The sequence below is a fragment of the Thunnus thynnus genome, chromosome 14 (assembly GCF_963924715.1).
Source record: "Thunnus thynnus chromosome 14, fThuThy2.1, whole genome shotgun sequence".
In the NCBI taxonomy this organism is placed as follows: Eukaryota; Metazoa; Chordata; class Actinopteri; order Scombriformes; family Scombridae; genus Thunnus; species Thunnus thynnus.
The window spans coordinates 550286-567911 of NC_089530.1; the positions used below are offsets into that span (position 1 = coordinate 550286).

At 40.2% G+C, this 17626-nt stretch overlaps 2 protein-coding genes across 4 annotated transcripts in view; one reads left to right on the forward strand and one right to left on the reverse strand.

Moving 5' to 3' along the window:
• nvl (nuclear VCP like) overlaps positions 1-17626 on the forward strand; it is a 316947-nt gene that overhangs the window by 268538 nt on the left and 30783 nt on the right. Inside the window, exons 2-3 of one of the 3 annotated variants that reach the window (XM_067609233.1) lie at positions 15977-16018; positions 17377-17452. In XM_067609233.1, coding sequence (XP_067465334.1) covers positions 17396-17452 — 57 coding nt within the window. In that variant the 5' untranslated portion in view covers positions 15977-16018; positions 17377-17395. Of the gene's footprint in view, positions 1-15201; positions 15225-15898; positions 16019-17376; positions 17453-17626 lie in introns of those variants that run through there. The other 2 variants (XM_067609234.1, XM_067609235.1) reach the window with 2 other exon arrangements.
• Positions 2948-15407, reverse strand: si:ch211-189a15.5 (uncharacterized). Its single transcript, XM_067611046.1, has 6 exons — positions 14964-15407; positions 13109-13218; positions 11958-12084; positions 10983-11105; positions 5467-6046; positions 2948-4657 (listed from the first exon to the last, which is right to left on the reverse strand). The coding sequence occupies exons 1-6, from the start codon at positions 15405-15407 to the stop codon at positions 4137-4139; spliced, it is 1905 nt and encodes a 634-aa protein (XP_067467147.1). The 3' UTR covers positions 2948-4136.

A 17626-nucleotide genomic window follows, 5' to 3' on the forward strand; every position in this document is an offset into this window, starting at 1 on the left:
AGGCAATATTTTTTAATATGATGATGCATCACTCCATGTAATGATCTCTCATCCAGCATCACTGCACTCTGCTTTCATTATTATGATTATTCTCTCATTTTCTCATATAGGGTAAATGAGAGGTGCAAGTTTACTCTAGGGGGAAGTAAGGTCTAGTCATCAACTAAAATGCCCCCTTTGAGTCTTGAGGAGCAAAAATTACCCTCTGAGTTGTGCATTAAAATAGTCCTTGATTTGAGATAATGTAGTTTAAAATAATCTGCTTTTGAAGTGATTATTATTCATTCCTGTATAACATTACAACTACATCAGCTGGTGGTGCTAATTGCTACCAGTAGAACCTGTGTGTGCGATTGGAATTAGATAGTTGTTGTGAAGCCATTTCATTCATCCAAACTGTTTGTGCTTTGTTGCACTTGTTAGACTTTGAAGATGACTTGTGAGTATTGAGAATAGCAACCCTCAGGTTTAACATTGTTTAACCAGATTGAATTATCCATATCATATTGTGATGTGTTGTAAGACTATTTCATTTATATGAATGGTTTGCCCTTGTTTAACCTTGAAGATGGCCTAGTAGCCTGCAACCTACTAACATTTTAGGCTATATGTTTTTATGAATATAATTTCAAATATGAAATAGCCATTCTTCTAATAATCATTTCCTGTCCTGATCCACCCAATTATACACTGTTCTGATGCATTCCTGGTTTACATAGCACCCTCAACCTCAACCTCAACTAATCTAGACTAGTGCAGGTGGCTGTTTCTTGACTTAATCCAAGAGGTTAGGTGGTGTAGTAATGCAGGAAATTTGTTATAAATTCCAATTTTTAGGGAGGGGGAGGACCCCCAGACCACCCCACAAATTATGTATCTTTCCAAGTTTGCTCTCCCATTTCAGTACATAATCATGCGCCAATGACTAAATGTATTGCTGTATCTTGTTGCTCTGCAATAACAGCAGCTCAAATGTGGCGTAGTTCAACTGCGGCACATCCCAATGTGCGCGAAGGAGCCAGGGCCCGATCATCGCATGAAACTTTTTTCACGTTCGTCAGAAGTGGTGAAAATTTTTGTTTTAGTCTTGGGCATGGGCGTGGCAAAATGGCTCCATAGCGTCACCTATAAAATTTTAATTTGAAGCCCCTCCTTCAAAATCAACTTAGATGAACGAAATTTGGTAGGCACATGTATCTTGTCCAGACGCACAAAAAAGCCTCTTGGAGCCATACCATAAATTCAACAGGAAGTCAGCCATTTTGAATTTAATTTCAATTTCGATTTTGCCATTTCCAGGCGTTGTATTTGAACAAACTCCTCCTAAAGATTTACCCCAAACTCTTCAAATTTGGTTAGTGTCATATAAAGACCTTTGTGATGAAAAGTTATCAAAATCTTGAGTTTTCACTGGACCCCATTGCCCTGGCGATGCGGCGAATTTCGATGTTACGCCATAAAACAGTTTTTGTAACTCAGAAGTATATTGTCCAATCTGCACCAAATTTCTCATGCTTGATGAGGGTCCTCCCCTGAACACATCTATGTGTCAATATTGAGTCATACTCACAGCGCCACCTACTGACAACAGGAAGTTACAGGTGCTATACTTTTATGACCTATGCCTAGCAGGTTGGACTGATCCACCTCATATTTAGTCAGAAAAGCTTTAAGAACTTGATGATGCTATATTGTGAAGATTGTGAATTTTCCTTTGCAGTGGCGGTGCAGCAAATTTCTCTGTCTCGCCATGAAAAAACAAAAAGCTGTTATAACTCGACTCCACATGGTCAGATCTTTCCTAAATTTCACGTTTGACAAGAGTCCCAGTCTGAAGACATGTACAGGCCAATGTTGAATCATAGTAACAACAGGAAGTTATAGGCCCCATACTTTTACTGACTATTCTTAGCAGCTTGACCTAAAATTTGGTCAGCTAAATTGTAAGACGTTGATAATGCTAAATGATGAGGCATTTGAGTTTTCATCAAAAGCTGTTGCCATGGTGACACATTATTTGCCATGAAATAGGAAGCTTTTTTGAGGGGCTAGGGATGCTTGAAAACTCACAAAATATGGCAGACGCATCAGAAGGGGTGACTTTAGTTGTCTAATAAGGGTCCCTAGCTTGGAAGTGGCAAAATGACTCAAGAGCACCCCCTAGAAAATTTCAAAGTCAAAGCCCCCACTTTTAAATTTGACATAGATGAATGAAATTTGGTAGGCACATGTATCATGTCCAGGCGCACAAAAAAGCCTCTTGGAGCCATACCGTAAGTCCAAATGGAAGTCCACCATATTGATTTTACTTTGTGATTTTTGCGCACTTCTTGCCATTTCCAGGCTTTGTATTTTAATGAACTTCTAGAGATTTAACCCGACCGACGACAAATTTGGTCAGCGTCATCTAAAGACGTTCTTGAGTTTTCATTGAACACCCTTGACGTGGCAATGTGTCGAATTTCGATGTTTCGCCATGAAACAGTAAGTTGTAACTCGAAAGTACGTCGTCCAATCTGCACCAAATTTCTCATGCTTGATGAGGGTCCCGACCTGAACACATCTATGTGTTAATATTGAGTCATTCTCATAGCGCCACCTAGTGGCAACAGGAAGTTGCAGGTGCTATACTTTTATGCCCTGTGCCTAGCAGGTTGAACAGATTGTCCCCTACAAAATTTCAAATTAAAAGTACCCACCCTTGACATAGATGAACGAAATTTGGTAGGCACATATATCATGTCCAGATGCACAAAAAAGCCTCTTAGACTGTTGCCCTAAGTCCAACAGGAAGTCAGCCATTTTGAATTTACTATGCAGCTTTAATTAATTGTATTTTTTAATAAGGGGTTCTATGTTTTTGTCCCATAAACCTGTTGTGGTGAATATTTTCTTGCTTCTGACACCTGACCAGAATGGGTTAACAAAAGTGGTGAAAGCATTACACTACCCTTAACAAAACATTTATTACATTAAGCAGACCATACATTACCACAGAATAACCAGATAACCAGATAATCAGAAAACAAATAAAATATAAAATCTGGGACTAGCACACTTGAGTTCAACATGTTATTTGTCTGTCCACTCTGGTATAAAAAGCGATGATGTGATGCGGTGTCAGAACAGTCTGGTCAGTTGCAGCATCCAATCGTGGGGTCTGTCAAACTGATAAAAGACAGTGAAGGCTAGTCTTGTGTATCCTCACTCAAGTCTTAGGGATCCTGCTTACTCCTTGATCCTTGGCCTTCATGATGACTGACTGGACAGGTAGAAGGATCAAATAAGGGAATTGGCATGTACCCGATGCAGGTGACAAAATGTTGCAAAAACCAGCTTTGCCAATGTCTTTTGAGGGATGAAATACATTCAACATGTTTGTTGAACCTCAAGGTTAAACACAATGCATTTTAATAAGTAACACTGAAAATAAACATAACTTTTGTTGGTTTACAAGAAAACTTCACACAGCACCTTTCAGTAACATAAGATTTCTTACAATCTCCTTTAAAGTTTGTGAATGAAGACTGTCAAGGTATAATCTGCGATTCAAATTAAAACAAAAGGGTTGCCCTATCATCAAATTTTAAATTACAAGGGTGGAATCTGCAATCATTCATGCCAATTAATTGGCATGTCTTTTAACTCTAAACAAATGTCAATGGTCAGTTGGGAGACACAAAAAATGCTGTTTTTTTATCTCCAACTATTCAATAATATATGTAAATAGGTATCATGTATATGGTAGAATTAAGATTGGGCCTTTAACAGTGAAAAAGAAATTAGCTGAATGCCCTGTCCACATCATATAGGAACAGGCATGTGGGAAAAATGTTCACATCAGCCTCCTAGTTGTAATGTTGTGTTGGAGATATGGGGAATTTCTTTTTTTCAAATATTTTTTCCCGACATTTTAGTCTTTATTTGAGAGCACTGTAGCGAGGTGACAGTAAATAAGGTGAGAGAAAATATGATATGTAACAAAATGGGATTCTGCAATAAAATCTCATTCTGCTTTTATAAATCTGTCCTTGTGTACTGTTGAATCACGGCTTACAGCTTGTATTGGTTTTGAGCTTGCTCAGTAGTTTTGTTATTAATAACTGCCATATGTGTCAATTACCCTTGAGATCACGCTATTTCATGTGATGCTCAACTATAACATAGCTCTGTGCCAGCTGCTCTTCCTCTCCTCGGCCTGTTGCTGCTCTGTCAGTATGTGTTTCCCTTACTTCTCCTTCCTGATTACTTGTGCTGCCTCCTCCTCCAGACTGACAGTCTGCTGTACTGACGGTCACTGGTGATGGGTAACACAGACTGGGCTGCTTCTGCTCTTTCATTACTGTGGGATCAGAGTGAGAGGATCTGGTGCATCTACTGGCAGCATGGCTCTGTGCTGGACTTGTCTCCATCACTGGCTTCCTGAGGTTCTGCTCCTCTGCTTCTCCCTCTATGCTTGCCTTTCTCCCTTTCTTTCTCCTCTCTTTATTTGTGTTTTCCCCTCCTCTCTTGTAGTCATCTTTTTTCTTCACCTCCTCTTTGGCCTCCTGGGCATGGAGCTGGCCCATCCTCTCTGCCAGCTCTCTGAGCTCCTGCTCCTCGTCCATGGAGGTCAGGGAGGGATGCTCTGGTTTGGTCGGTCTCTTAGTTTGTAAGTCTGTGAAAAGAAGGGCTTCACATTTATACTGCAGGGTGCAATTCCTTTCCAGTACAGCAAGTAACAAAACCTTTATTTTCCAAGACAAAAATAATCTGCACATAAAACATATGTCTGTCATAAAAAGTGCACAGAGGAAGGGTCCACTTCTAGTAATGTCTTTAGTGTAACAACATAATGAAAATTCAGGGTGGTCAATATCATGATATACCATTAGACAAAATATATTGTTAGACATTTTGCCATACTGTTCATACTGTGGTAGTTATTTCTGTAATATTTCTGGTTGTATTAGACCATTGTGGACAATGATTGTCAGATATTGTAACTTGCTGGTTTAGCAAAAAGTACTCAAGATGTGTACATAATGTCTTGATTCAATTATTTCACTGTGGATCAATAATACACATATACAGTGCACTTGGCATGAAAGTAACAATGATGTCCAAAATAGCTGTTGGTGTGTGACAGGGAAGATTTATGTTTAGTTTTGAATAAATAAGAAGTATGTAATTGATGAGGAACTGTAGAAACAGTAGCTCATAATGAAATTGTCAGAGCATCATCACACAGCAGGTGCGTTGTGCCCCTGACCCCTGAGAATAAAATAGGATTGTGTTGTGATTATAAAAATAGGATTGTGTTATCATTATAACAATAGTGAAAATCATGACTATTATGTAATGAGATTTGGGTCAAAACTGATTGGTATTATGGAAGAAGGGGAATTTATAGTCCACTTCATCAGCAGACAGTAAGTAATAAGTATTGATTACCATACACTGCTGTCACAGTGGTGTGTGTGTTACCTGCTGCAGCCTGTTGCTGTGTCCAGGCAGGATGCTCTGCTATTGCCTGAGGCTCTCCAGGCTTCAGGCTCTGCTCTGCATCAGACCCAGCTCTCAGTGTGATGTGCAGGGAGGTGTCATGAGGACCACTGAGTTCATCATCAACTCTGCTTCCATCACTGTTCTTGAAGCTGCTGCTAATGTTGCTTCCTGGAGTGGTGGTCCCACCACTGTTCCCATCATTGCAGCCACTGCTTTTGCTATTGTTGCCAATCATTTCACAAACTTTGCTGCCATTAATTTTACTACTTATAGTTGTAGCAGCAGCTTTGGTACTTCGAATGCAGCCTCTTTCAGGAGGTTGAACAGCTTTACTGTCATCACTGTTATTATTGGTGCTGGCAGTATGAACAAATTTACTGCTGCTCTTGCTGCTGTTTGCTCTGTGAAGTTTGTCCTGTAGCAGAGGGCGGCCCCTGATGGCCAGGTCATCATAGGTCATCTGCATCTCCATGATGGACTGGTCTACACTGGAAAGGTGGCAGCATCGAGACTTGGGCTGGGAGTTCACTGCAGACCTGGTATCCAAAGACAGAGGTACCTGAAGAGATAAAAGAGAGTTCAGTACAGACTGCAGGCTGTGTTTTTTGTTGTTGTTGGGCATCTGTTTATGATGTACAGTCCTGTTTCCACACACCCCCTCACTTAACTTAAAATACTTCAATACATTTCAATGATAATAACATTTTGTACCAATGTCAGAAATATAGGCAGTGCAGTCAGTGCAGCTGCACCATGGCCTGGACTATATGCTTCCTGTGGGTCCCGAGGATCTTTTGTCCTCTCACCAGATGAGGCACTTAGGGACAAAACCTGCTGTTCCAGGCCTCAGTGACAGTTCACTGATAGCCTTCTCTCAAGGGCCTATGGCACCTCTGCCCGGATGGCTCATATCAGCAATTACCTCTCCATACTCCTGCTCGCCCAGTCTAGGATGTAAATTATATAAATAACACTGCACTCCACGCCTTTTGGTTAATGACCAGAGAACTGGGTTGTTAGATGTCCACCTAAATTGTGACCCAAAGTCAGGTGTGGCTTGCATAGGTACCTATGTCAGATCATTGTCACTAAACTCTGCAAAAGCTCCCCTTTTGTGCTAGGCCAGTTGTTTGGGCCAGAGGCGAAAGAGCAAGACACAATCGAATCAGGCCTCATGGTAGGGGAATCGAAGGCCAGGGACAGATGGGGCTGGGAAATCCACAACCACGTCCATTGCCTTCATCATCCAACAGAGCAGATGACCATCATATGACTGTTCCTGAATTCAGTGTTAATGCTGGTGAGCCCAACTGTGGAGAGGATACAAAGCCTCCTGCAGTCTGGGCACCCTCAGCAATTACACCCTTGGGGCTGCTGCATCTACGCACCCTGCAGTGGTAGTACAACAGCCTTCATTTGAACCCTCTGAGACACAAGAGAGTCAGGGTGACTTGCAGGTGCCTTGCTTACTTTCACCAGTGGAGGGATAACAAGTTCCTGGTGCATGGTGCATGGAGGTTGTAACAATGCATGCCTCACCTCATGGTTGGGGAAAGGCAGTGGTTGGCAAATAGCATCCTGTGGGCCAAATCCAGATTTCCAACAAAAATATTTGTTCCCTTTTATAGTCTGCATCAAAACTTAAACATCATTTTTCATGTATCTGCTGTAGATAGCTATATTAATGCAAGTCATGTAATTCCTGATAAATATGACCTTGTGTCATCTAATAATATTCAATACTCCCACGTGAACAAGAGGCATGCAAAGTAAGGCCACTTCACCACGTTCTAAGTCAGGCTGTTCAGGTTGTACTGTAGGCTTATATGAACAGCGCCTGGTGCTGAAATGACGTCTAATAAACATGCCATGTATATAACACAGATTTAATTTGACTATTTAAACAAAAAATGTCTGTCTCATGAACAGAAATTGGTGGTATTTGAACAGAAATGGCATGCTGATAAGTTTTTTTAAGGCAGCAGCAATAATAACACTTTAATTAAACTATAAATGAACCAGGTCATTATTTATCGTCTGTGGATGAGCTATCAATCAAAGCTCCAGTCTCTTATGCAAAGTCTTTTTTTCCCAAAGTGTTAACACACCACAATAGCTCTGTTCGGCCATACTGAGTAATGTGAAAAATGACATCTACTATCTAATACAATCTGCAATCACTTTGTGCTTAAGCTTGAAAAGTGTTATATAAATAAAATTATTATTAGTATTCTCATTATTCATGATTTAGGACTCGCAGGTGTATGTTGATCCAAACATCATTAGCACATACAGTATAATGCAAATCTTTTACTTGTACTGTACGCTTCTGAACACACTATCCAAAAAGCACAGACTGACTCTGTACTCCTGAGGGCATGCTTGATCTGTCTTGATGACTGAAATTCAACCAATTCAGCCTCAACTGCAGCTACATCCAAAGAGCGAGCATTTCTATGGCCATGGTAGTAAAATGTCAAGTGACTGAATGTATCGCCAAAAATGCAATATGGGCCATGAAGTCCTCATTTTTCAGACTGCAAAGGTGGTCAGGTGAAGCTCACAACTTGCTTTTTTGAAGGAAATGTATTACCTGGTCATACAGTTCCAAAAAGCACCCCAGGGTATATCCCTTACTTAACCAGTGCTTGTCTTTGTACAGCAGATCATGGCACGTCGCATCCTCTGATTCGTTCAAAAGCTGTCTGACAAAGTTGTTCACATGTATGACTTTATCCAGAACAATTAAGTTTACCACTTAATTTTGCACACAGCACACTCTGAAGGATGAGACAGTGTAATCCACTGATATGATGGACAATTTCTTTCAACTTTCTTTCAAACCCCCTGATGTTTTCCCACTATGGCTGGAGCCCCATCAGTTATGGCAAAGTTTACTTTTTCAAATAACAGTCCATGCAGAGTGAACAGTTCCTCCAGCTTTGGGAATGTAAGTCATAGTACACTCCTCAAGAGGGAACTCTTTTCCATCAAAATAACAAACAAAAATGCACAATTGAGCTACAGCACTCTCATCACTAGAGTTGTGCTCGACATAGCTCCTCAATAATTACCTGTAAACATTGCCACTGACACAGCACTGCACTGATCTCACAGACAGAAGCACCTGTTTGACCACAACAATCACACTATCCATGGACTTATCAATAGCAAGTTCTTCAAAATACTAACCCTGCACTCCTTTAGTGCCTTGGGATCTATAAAAAGCATATTGTGCCTGGTTAGAAGTCAGGTAGCTTTGAGGGATGCCATGATAGCTCTTGTATGTTGAGTTACACTTAGGACGAAAACCCAGGTAATATAAGAGTAGCTGGCTGTCAATGCCTCAATTTTTGTCCTTCGGGCCACTGTTTCAGGCACACCCCAAAGAAGGCACACCGGCTTCTTGTTGGAAAATGAAGGTAAGACAAACACATAAGTACTTCTCTGTCCATTTATCTTTAAAACTTTGAGAGAGAATTTTATAGATAGCTGGCTTGTTTGGCTTTGACTGTAGCCTACAGGAGGCCTAATGAGGCCTTGCACATGTTGTAACTTACACTGCAGCTACCAGGTCTATGTTCTGGTTTACTGCACAGGCCAGGACTTGCTCTGAAACCATGGTAAGAGTAATTTAAACATCAAACAACAGTTTTATTGTTATTCAAATCTTAAATCAATTAAAATAGTAATCAAAGTGGTTAAAGAACTCAAAAAAATTAGAAAGTGTATGACAGAGGAGCTCACAGCCACACCAATAGTTCTCTTGATGCCCTCAGTGTTACTGTGGCAAATCCCACTGCCACCATCTCAACTTTAGAAACGGCCCTCAGCGAACACATCACGCAACTACAGAAAGAAGTTGATACACTGCGGAGTAAGCAAACTGAGGAAAGCGCAGCACTATGAGGGTTAATGGTCCAAAATACAGAACCTGCAAATTGTCGGGAAGGTTTGAAAGGCAATGATCCAAGGCAGTTTATGTGCAAGTTGCTTATAGAATTACTCTGGGATTTCTTGCCCGACCTGCCCAAACTTGACCGAGTTCACTGCAGCCTGGGTCCAGACAGTGCCATGGCCAGCGACCATGTCCCATACCGGTGAATTTTCATTGCTACGTTGAGAAGGAGCTGACTGTGCTGTGGGCAAGGGAGCATCGGGATGTTTCATTCAAAGAGCACAACATTAGATTTCAGGATTTCATTGAACTGGTGGCCAACAAATGAGCAGCCTTCAACAATGTGAAATTTAAAGGTCCAGTGTGTAGAATTCAGTGGCATCTAGTGGAACAGACTTGGCAGAAATGGAATATAACATTCATAAGTATGTTTTAATTAGTGTATAATCGCCTGAAAATAAGAATTGTTGTGTTTTAGTTACCTTAGAATGAGTCCTTTATATCTACATAGTGAGAGGGTCTTCTTCCACGGAGCCTGCCATGTTGAACTGCCGTTTCTATAGTAGCCCAGAATGGACAAACCAAACATTGGCTCTAGAGAGGGCCTTTCACGATTTTAGCGAGTTTCGTGACCACCGTAGGTTCTCCTACACACTTGGAAGGGCAAGGGGAGGGGTATTAAGTTTGTTGTAATCTGCAACTTCTCCGCTAGATGCCACTAAATTCTAAAGCACAGTAATCCTTTAAGTTCTACAAGCAGGGAGTTTGAACATTGCACGCTGCCTGGCTGCAGGTTACGCTGAATGGTGTGCATTGACTCACAAGAGAACGGCAGAGCTATTTTCAATCGATAAATGTGAACTATACTGTCTTAGATAACAGAATATATTTTTTGAACGTGACAGACAAATTATTGTTCTCATAGCAGTACTGCTGCACTGATACTGAGCAGCAAGTGACTGACTGCACCATGTTTTGCTTTGGATTTAGTGACCCGTTGCCCTAAGGACATCTTAGATGGCTTGCCTTTTTTCCGTTTTAAAGCCACAGACTAGGGTTTGGGTCACAGTTTATGTCTGTCTTCATATTTCTGCATATCTCTCATGCGTAGCCATCAGGGCTGCCACAAGTCTCCTATTCTTTTTGCTTTAAAAATAGAGCCACTCTCCATTGCTCTCAAATCCTCCCCACTTTTTGCCTGTGTTCATAGAGGAGGCTTGGAGCACAGATGCTGATGACCTACTATTATACTTAACTATCCTCTTCGGGTTGTTGATAAAGTTCTGTCCATCCTGTGGACTTTTGGCTTGTTTTCGTGCTTTTGGGTTGTAGATTGCGGACAATCCTGTGGTCACATTGTGGCCAAATTTTATTTTTTGGTGGCCTGCATATCACACACTCAACTATTCACTTTGTTTACTGCCACTGGCAGTCATCCTGGACCTCAGAGAACCATAGTTACCTTTGTAACCTCTGTTATTGCTCATGGATCTTGCCTTGATATTTATTTCTCTCTGGTTGACTCCCAGCACCTCTTCTTTCTTTTTCTTCTCTTCCTTCTCCACACAGTCAAACAGACCTCTTTGCTCTAGCCTACCTCATTTGTATTTGCCTCTTCCTTCTTCTTCTTCTCATCTTCCATTTGCACTATTGTCTTCTTTTCTGTGTGTTCTTCTGTCTTCATAGGCCCTGCTCTCCTCTGGAGAACTTCCAGCCACTCCTGTAATGCCAGATCACACTGTCACAAGGAAGCCATGAAACAAAACTGAGATCATGTAAGCCTTGACCATGTCCTGTGACCTCTATTTCTATTATTATTCTATATTGTTATTTCTATATTGGATAGAAGGCAGAGATACCCCACGTCCCCATTCATTCTCACTATCAAAAATTTATATACATTTACATTCATATTTATTGACAATTTAGAGTCTCCAGCCACTTGACTGTCAAGCCGAAACCCAGAAACTGAACCAGCACTGAAAGATTTCTATTAACATCAAAAAGTTGTGTGTGATGTATGATAAAAGTGTGTCTTTTTTAGCCACACTAGTTCCAGACACTAAAGATGGCAATGTTGGTTGGTTGGTCATGCGATTGGTTGGTCCACCACTTTGATTCTGACTAAAATATCTCAGCAACTATTGGATGGATTGCCATGATCATCTGTTCACCTTGTACCATCAGCAGGTCAACAGTTTTCTCTCATCCAATGAAACATCTGATACCTACATTCAGGGTTCCCAAAGCACCATTTTGCTAGCCTCACAGAGACCCTAGTGTAACTTGTTTGTTTTTTTTATTTAATCTGGTTCTTTTTCTGTCAGAGGATTACATTTACATTTTTCATTTAGCAGACGCTTTTATCCAAAGCGACGTACATATGAAACTGATACAACACAAGCAGGGATCTAGTCAGGAGACAAAAACACAAGTAAGTGCCATAAAGCTTAAGTTTGGGCCTGATAGGACGTAGATGCCAACAGGCAGTGCAACAAGGCAATGATTAGAGTGCATAAGGATAGGGATCATATATGGCAGTTGGTTAGATGCCGCTGATTTCTGATCTTACCTGTGGTCCCAACTGATCCTTCTCCAGGAGCTCAAGGAGGTGGAGGCACTCCACCCTGGCCAGCAGTAGCTCAAAACCCAGCAGCATGGCTCTGTCTGGGTTAGCATCCACGCTGAGTTTGTACTCACTGAAAAATACAGCAGAACTGAAGAGAACGGGATAAAAAGTGATGAGTATAGCAGGTTAGATGCCACCTTCACAAAAGACAAAAGCTTGAATCTGAGATATTGATGATTTTCTATGATGATCTGTATCAAGATTCCCTGAACTGAATTGTTGATGTTTCCTGATGAAATTTAGCTTTGCGAACTGTGAATTTCAAACATTAAAAATGAGCTGGAAATTTTAACAAAATGCTATAACAAAAATAGGGGGGGGGTCTTTAAGCGTTAAGTTAACATTGACATGAGAATATGAACTAATCTGTGGTCGGCACACATTTAAAAAATTTAGAGATTATAGAGATATGGAGATTTTGTCCCTCATTAGGTGCCCTGTGGAGTTTTTTTTGTAAACAAACAAAAGTTATGTTTACATTGACTGTTACTCACCCAAATGCACTGTGGTCTAACAAATGTGTTAAATCCATCTCCTTCCTCATGAAACATTTGCAAAACTGATTTTTAAAGTATTTTAAAACCTGCATTGTTTACATCCGTGTTTACTGGCTTGCAGCCTTCTTCTTCTCTGCCTTTGTTGGCACATTGCTGAGTTTTTCTGTGCATTACAGCCACCTGTAGATTATTGGAATAGTGTGAAAGGATACACAGGACTGTGTCTCATGTCACCTGCGTGCATCCTTCTGACAAAGAAACAAAACCGGGACCCACTCATAAAAAACTGCTCCACTGCACTCCTAGAGGTCAGAAACTCCACAGGGTACCTTTAATTAAGAGGGAAAATATATTCTGATAATAAAAAATATCTCTCAGGTCCATTTTTAAAAAAAAATGCTTTGCATTGAGGACATGTGAAGTTCCACTCATTTAACACAAGTTCTAGTCTTATTACATTGTGTACATGTAGTAGGTGCTGGATGTATGTTATTTATACCTAGACACCCTAGCAGTTGTAAGAACAGGCCTTGTGACTAGATGTCCACAGTATTTATTGTCGCTCTTGTTCTTGTTCTTCCTCCCTATGTTCCCTACCTTTGTGGAGTATCAGTATGTGGCAGGTAGCCAATAGAGCCCAAGACTGACTGGATGGTAGAGCTGCTGAGAACTGGCAGGAGACAGTAGACAAATGGACCTGTAAAACACTGAAAGAGACACAAATACATTTCATATATGAAAAAAGATTCATTTTCATCTCTCGCAAATGCTGTTGGCTGTTTTCAGAGAAAAAGCTGTAAAAAGCCGCTGTACACTACCTGCTCAGCACCACCAGGTGGACAGAAACACAACTCCAAATGAATGATAATGTTGCTCCATAACTGCAGGATGTGTAAATAAGATTCACCAAAATTACCAAAAAGAAAACCTCACTCCCTTTTATATCTCTCCATGAAGAGTTTTGGTTGTATTTGTCCGGGTTTTGAGATATCGCTCTCTGAGATTCCTGCCTCCACCCAAAGACATTGGAAGTGAAGAAAATTTAGTTTGTGAAGCCCATAGAACTGAAAAATGGCATCAAAAAATTCAGAGTCTGCAATCTTTTCATTTTCATATTCTGAACTCCTAAATGTCTCTTTACCTGTTCACTCTCTTTGTCTCAGTGTCTTATTGCAAAATCACTCTGCTTTCAGGCATTTCCACTGTCTTCCACATCCTGCACAGAAACAGGAACTGGAACAACTCATAATAAAATATCTCTTTGACAGACAATCTGGTCCATAGCAACAACAATATTTTGGAGGTAGCTCCCCTCGAGCGCCACCTTTATTTCCAGTTGTACTGTATACGTGTCTCAAAATCTAACTATTACTGATTTCAATTCAATTAACTTCACAGTATCAGGCTTCCAGTGGATCCCTCTCCATTTTCACATGACCTCTCCTTTTAGCACCATCCTGAGGCCAAGTTATTGTTCTGGTGCAAAATATCTATTACTATTATACTGTAACTAACCTCTATAACATGAACATTTCTGTGAAAATAATGAATCCAACAGAATGATCTTAATGGATTTTGGTGATCTCATGGCCTTTCCTGTAATGAAACTCTTATGCAAATTTTTCTACTTGCACGTAATTTATTACATAATTTAACAGGCTGGTTGCAACTGACTACATCCATGGTACCAAGAAGAAAACCCTTGGTGATTCCATGCTTAAAGAACAGTATTAACTGATATAATAAGCATGATAAGAGTCCTCAGGTCGGTCCTGCTTTACCACCTGATCTTGAGTTCTTGAAGAGGGTCCCTGTGTCCAAATGTAGTTTTAATACTGTCATTATTTCATCTGATGTTCCATTTACATGTAGCACTTTCTTAACTTACTTTGTCTTTAATCAAATTATAACAGGCAAACCTGGAGGCAAGTAATATTCTAGAGTAGAAAAACTGCATACTGAGGGGGAGGAATGGGTGAATTTTGCCATGAATTCAACCTCCTTGGTGAGACCAGTTTCAGTAGAAATGATGGTTGAGAAATTATTATGGCTTAGTCGAACACCTTGGTGTTGTGTCTAATTTACTGGGAGCCTCTAGGGGATTTCCAAAAGAAAGTCTCCTTGGAATGGAGTTTTAAACTGCCTATAAAATGTTAAAATAAAATAATGTGCATAATGTAAAGAATTACTGTTTCAGATGCAACATTTGGCACTGCATACAGCATATAAAATTGTTCCTCAGTATTGTGACAAATTTATTCCCCAACGGAAACTATATAGAGAACACTGAACCTTGACCCACAGTAGCACACGCCTTCTGAATTCCAGGCATGAGGTCATTATTATTAAAATTACCTGGAAGACAGAAAGAAAGAAAAAGAAAGAAAAAAGAAAGAGAGAGAAAGAAAGAAAGAAAGAAAGAAAGAAAAGAAAATAAAAGAAAGAGAGCCACCTTAAGTGTCTTGATTTCCTTCTTCCAGGGTTGGAGGAACAGATTGATACAAAGAGTTTCCAGCAGCTCGGTGGCTTTGATAAAAGCTGACAGGTGTTTCCTGTAGTCTGTGCTCAGGGCTTCAGTGCCTTCCATCACAGTGTGGTAGAATGGAAACACGGTGAAAGTCCCTGTAGCTTCTGGTTCCTGAAGCAGATACAGAGCCGCCTTCTTCAGCAGCTGGGCATCACGGCACGGCCGAACTTCTGTACACAGCTGAAGGTAATAGTTCACATAATCCTCATAAACCTCCTGACGGGAAACCTCCGCCTGTTCTCCTGCTCCGGTACCGTCCTTCATGACTGTCTCACCGACAAGCACACAACTAGTCTCCATCAAACTATGACGAGGAAGTATAGCTGTCACAACCTGACGAGGAAGTGAAAGTGAGAGCAGCATTGACATTACTTATGTTTTTTACTCGACTCATCATATCCTATTTACATGATAGTGTAAACGTGTTGAACAGCAGATAGTTATTTAAAATATAAAATAAATATGAAATTAAAAATACATAGGCTAATATGTATAAAATAAAAAATAGTAAAATAAAAATGTATAAAATATAACAGTTTAAGTATAATATATTTACTCAGCTACATTAGAACGAAAAAGTACACTTTTCACCACTTCAAGAGGGGCGTTACTTAAACTGCATCATGTTGTACAATGACAATGTCACATCATTGCATTGTAGTTGTACAGTTTACTGATATTTTAGATTTTATTTATACAACCATACATTTTAGGAGCTTGTAGAATGTCGGGAACAAAATGTGAATAAAATGCTGAAATTATATATGTCTTACATTCCATGTTGAGACGTTTTCAAACGTCTCAATGGACCAATGGAAATGGCCATATTTTATTTTGAAAATCCTCACTCGGATGTATTCGTTTCCGTTTCCGGGTGAGGTAGTGTGTCTCGTGGTTACGCTGCCAGACGCTAAACACAGATAACAGACAGTTTGAAAGATTTCGTGAATATTGGGCCATGTGTTGGTGTGTTTGTTGAGGTAAGTAATCACAGAGGAAGCATGGTACGATGTCACGTTCATACTGACAGCTTTTCTTTGACGTAAATTACTGAGTGTGTGTGTATGGGTTGAGGTAAACATGCCACCATGTCATATATAAAACTCACCACGTTTTGCCTTAAAAGTAAATTTGTTGTAGCTTGATTTTCCTCATACTCCTCTATGGCTATAGGGAAGTAGATGTAAATCACACATTAACAACAAATCACATATTCAGTACTTTAAATATGATTCTGTACACAGAGGATCAACAGATGACAATTTTGATAATCGATCAAAAATCATTTCACCAATGTAAGTCCACTACATTAGCTCGCTCCAGCCTCTCAGATGTGAGGAATTCTCTGCAATCCGAACACAATAATGGTAAAAGGTAAATGGACTTCATTTACATAGCGCCTTTCTAGTCTTCCGACCACTCAAAGCGCTTTACACTACATGCCAACATCCACCTATTCATACATTGATGGCAGAGGCTGCCATGCAAGATGCCAATCTGCTCATCAGGAGGAGTTTTTAATGCTCATTCACACACACACACACACTCACACACTTATGGCACAGCCATTGGGAGCAATTTGGGGTTCAGTATCTTGCTTAAGGACACTTCGACATGCAGACTGGACGAGCCGGGAATCGAACCACCGATCTTCCAGTTAGTAGACGAGTCGCTCTACCTCCTCAGCCACAGCCTACATTTTGCAGATTGTATCACTTATCTATTGATAAAAAAATATGACGGTTAAATCATTAAATTGATAACGGAAATCATCCTTATTCCTGCATTACGTATGCATATATTGTATGTAATTTGTGTACGTGTCACTGCTTTGACAGTGTGTGTGGAAATGTTCAGCAAGCTCGTCATACTGACTTCCAGAATAATAGATTGTATATTTGCAGTATTTGATGTACACATTTCTTTAGAGAGCACAGATCAATGTTCACTCTGAATGCAAGGCAAAAGACAGTATCTGTCATGTGTGAATGCTCTGTAACATCAGAGTGTGTAACTGCTCATTGACCACAAGCTCGAAACTCTGAACAAATCTTGTAAGTGTACCTTGAATTTAGAGTATTTTTGTCACTGCCAGTGAGTTTGTTATTCCAATAAACCCCTTCCCTTTCCCTGATTGGTTGTCTTTTATTGCCTTTATCATTGATCCCAAAAGCACATCAGTGATAAACTTGATAAGAGAGGTAAGGTATTCTTACGTATTTATGTTATAACAGGTTTCATAGAACAAAATTTGTTGGAAATTCTTCTTTTTCATCAAGTGTAGAATTGTGGTTACATTTTTGTTTTAAAGTTGTTCTGAATGTGTGTCCTGCCTCAGGTTCAGAGAAGACTCAGACATGAAGAACAGAGGTGGTGGCTGGCTAGACAGTCGGCTCAGACAAAGAGTGGAGCAGGTACATCTGTTTCTCCCCATTCTCCCAGGGCGGCATGTTATCAGTTCAGTGCTCTTAATTAAACAAATAAGCCTAAATGGAAATGTTTGTGCCGTCCCACAGTTTAATAAAGCAGATAGGGTGTTTCTCCTACAGCTTTTTTCCCCCTCTCCTATAGTTTATTGCATCACAAGT

What these genes read in the sequence shown, in the direction of transcription:
- si:ch211-189a15.5 (XM_067611046.1), bottom strand. Translation starts at nt 15,407, where the DNA reads ATGTCAATGCTGCTCTCACTTTCACTTCCTCGTCAGGTTGTGACAGCT. An exon ending in CATACTGATACTCCACAAAG is followed by an intron (nt 12,085 to 13,108) that starts GTAGGGAACATA and finishes TGTATTTTTCAG; the next exon opens with TGAGTACAAACTCAGCGTGG. An exon ending in AAGAGGCAAATACAAATGAG is followed by an intron (nt 6,047 to 10,982) that starts GTAGGCTAGAGC and finishes TTATCTCTTCAG; the next exon opens with GTACCTCTGTCTTTGGATAC.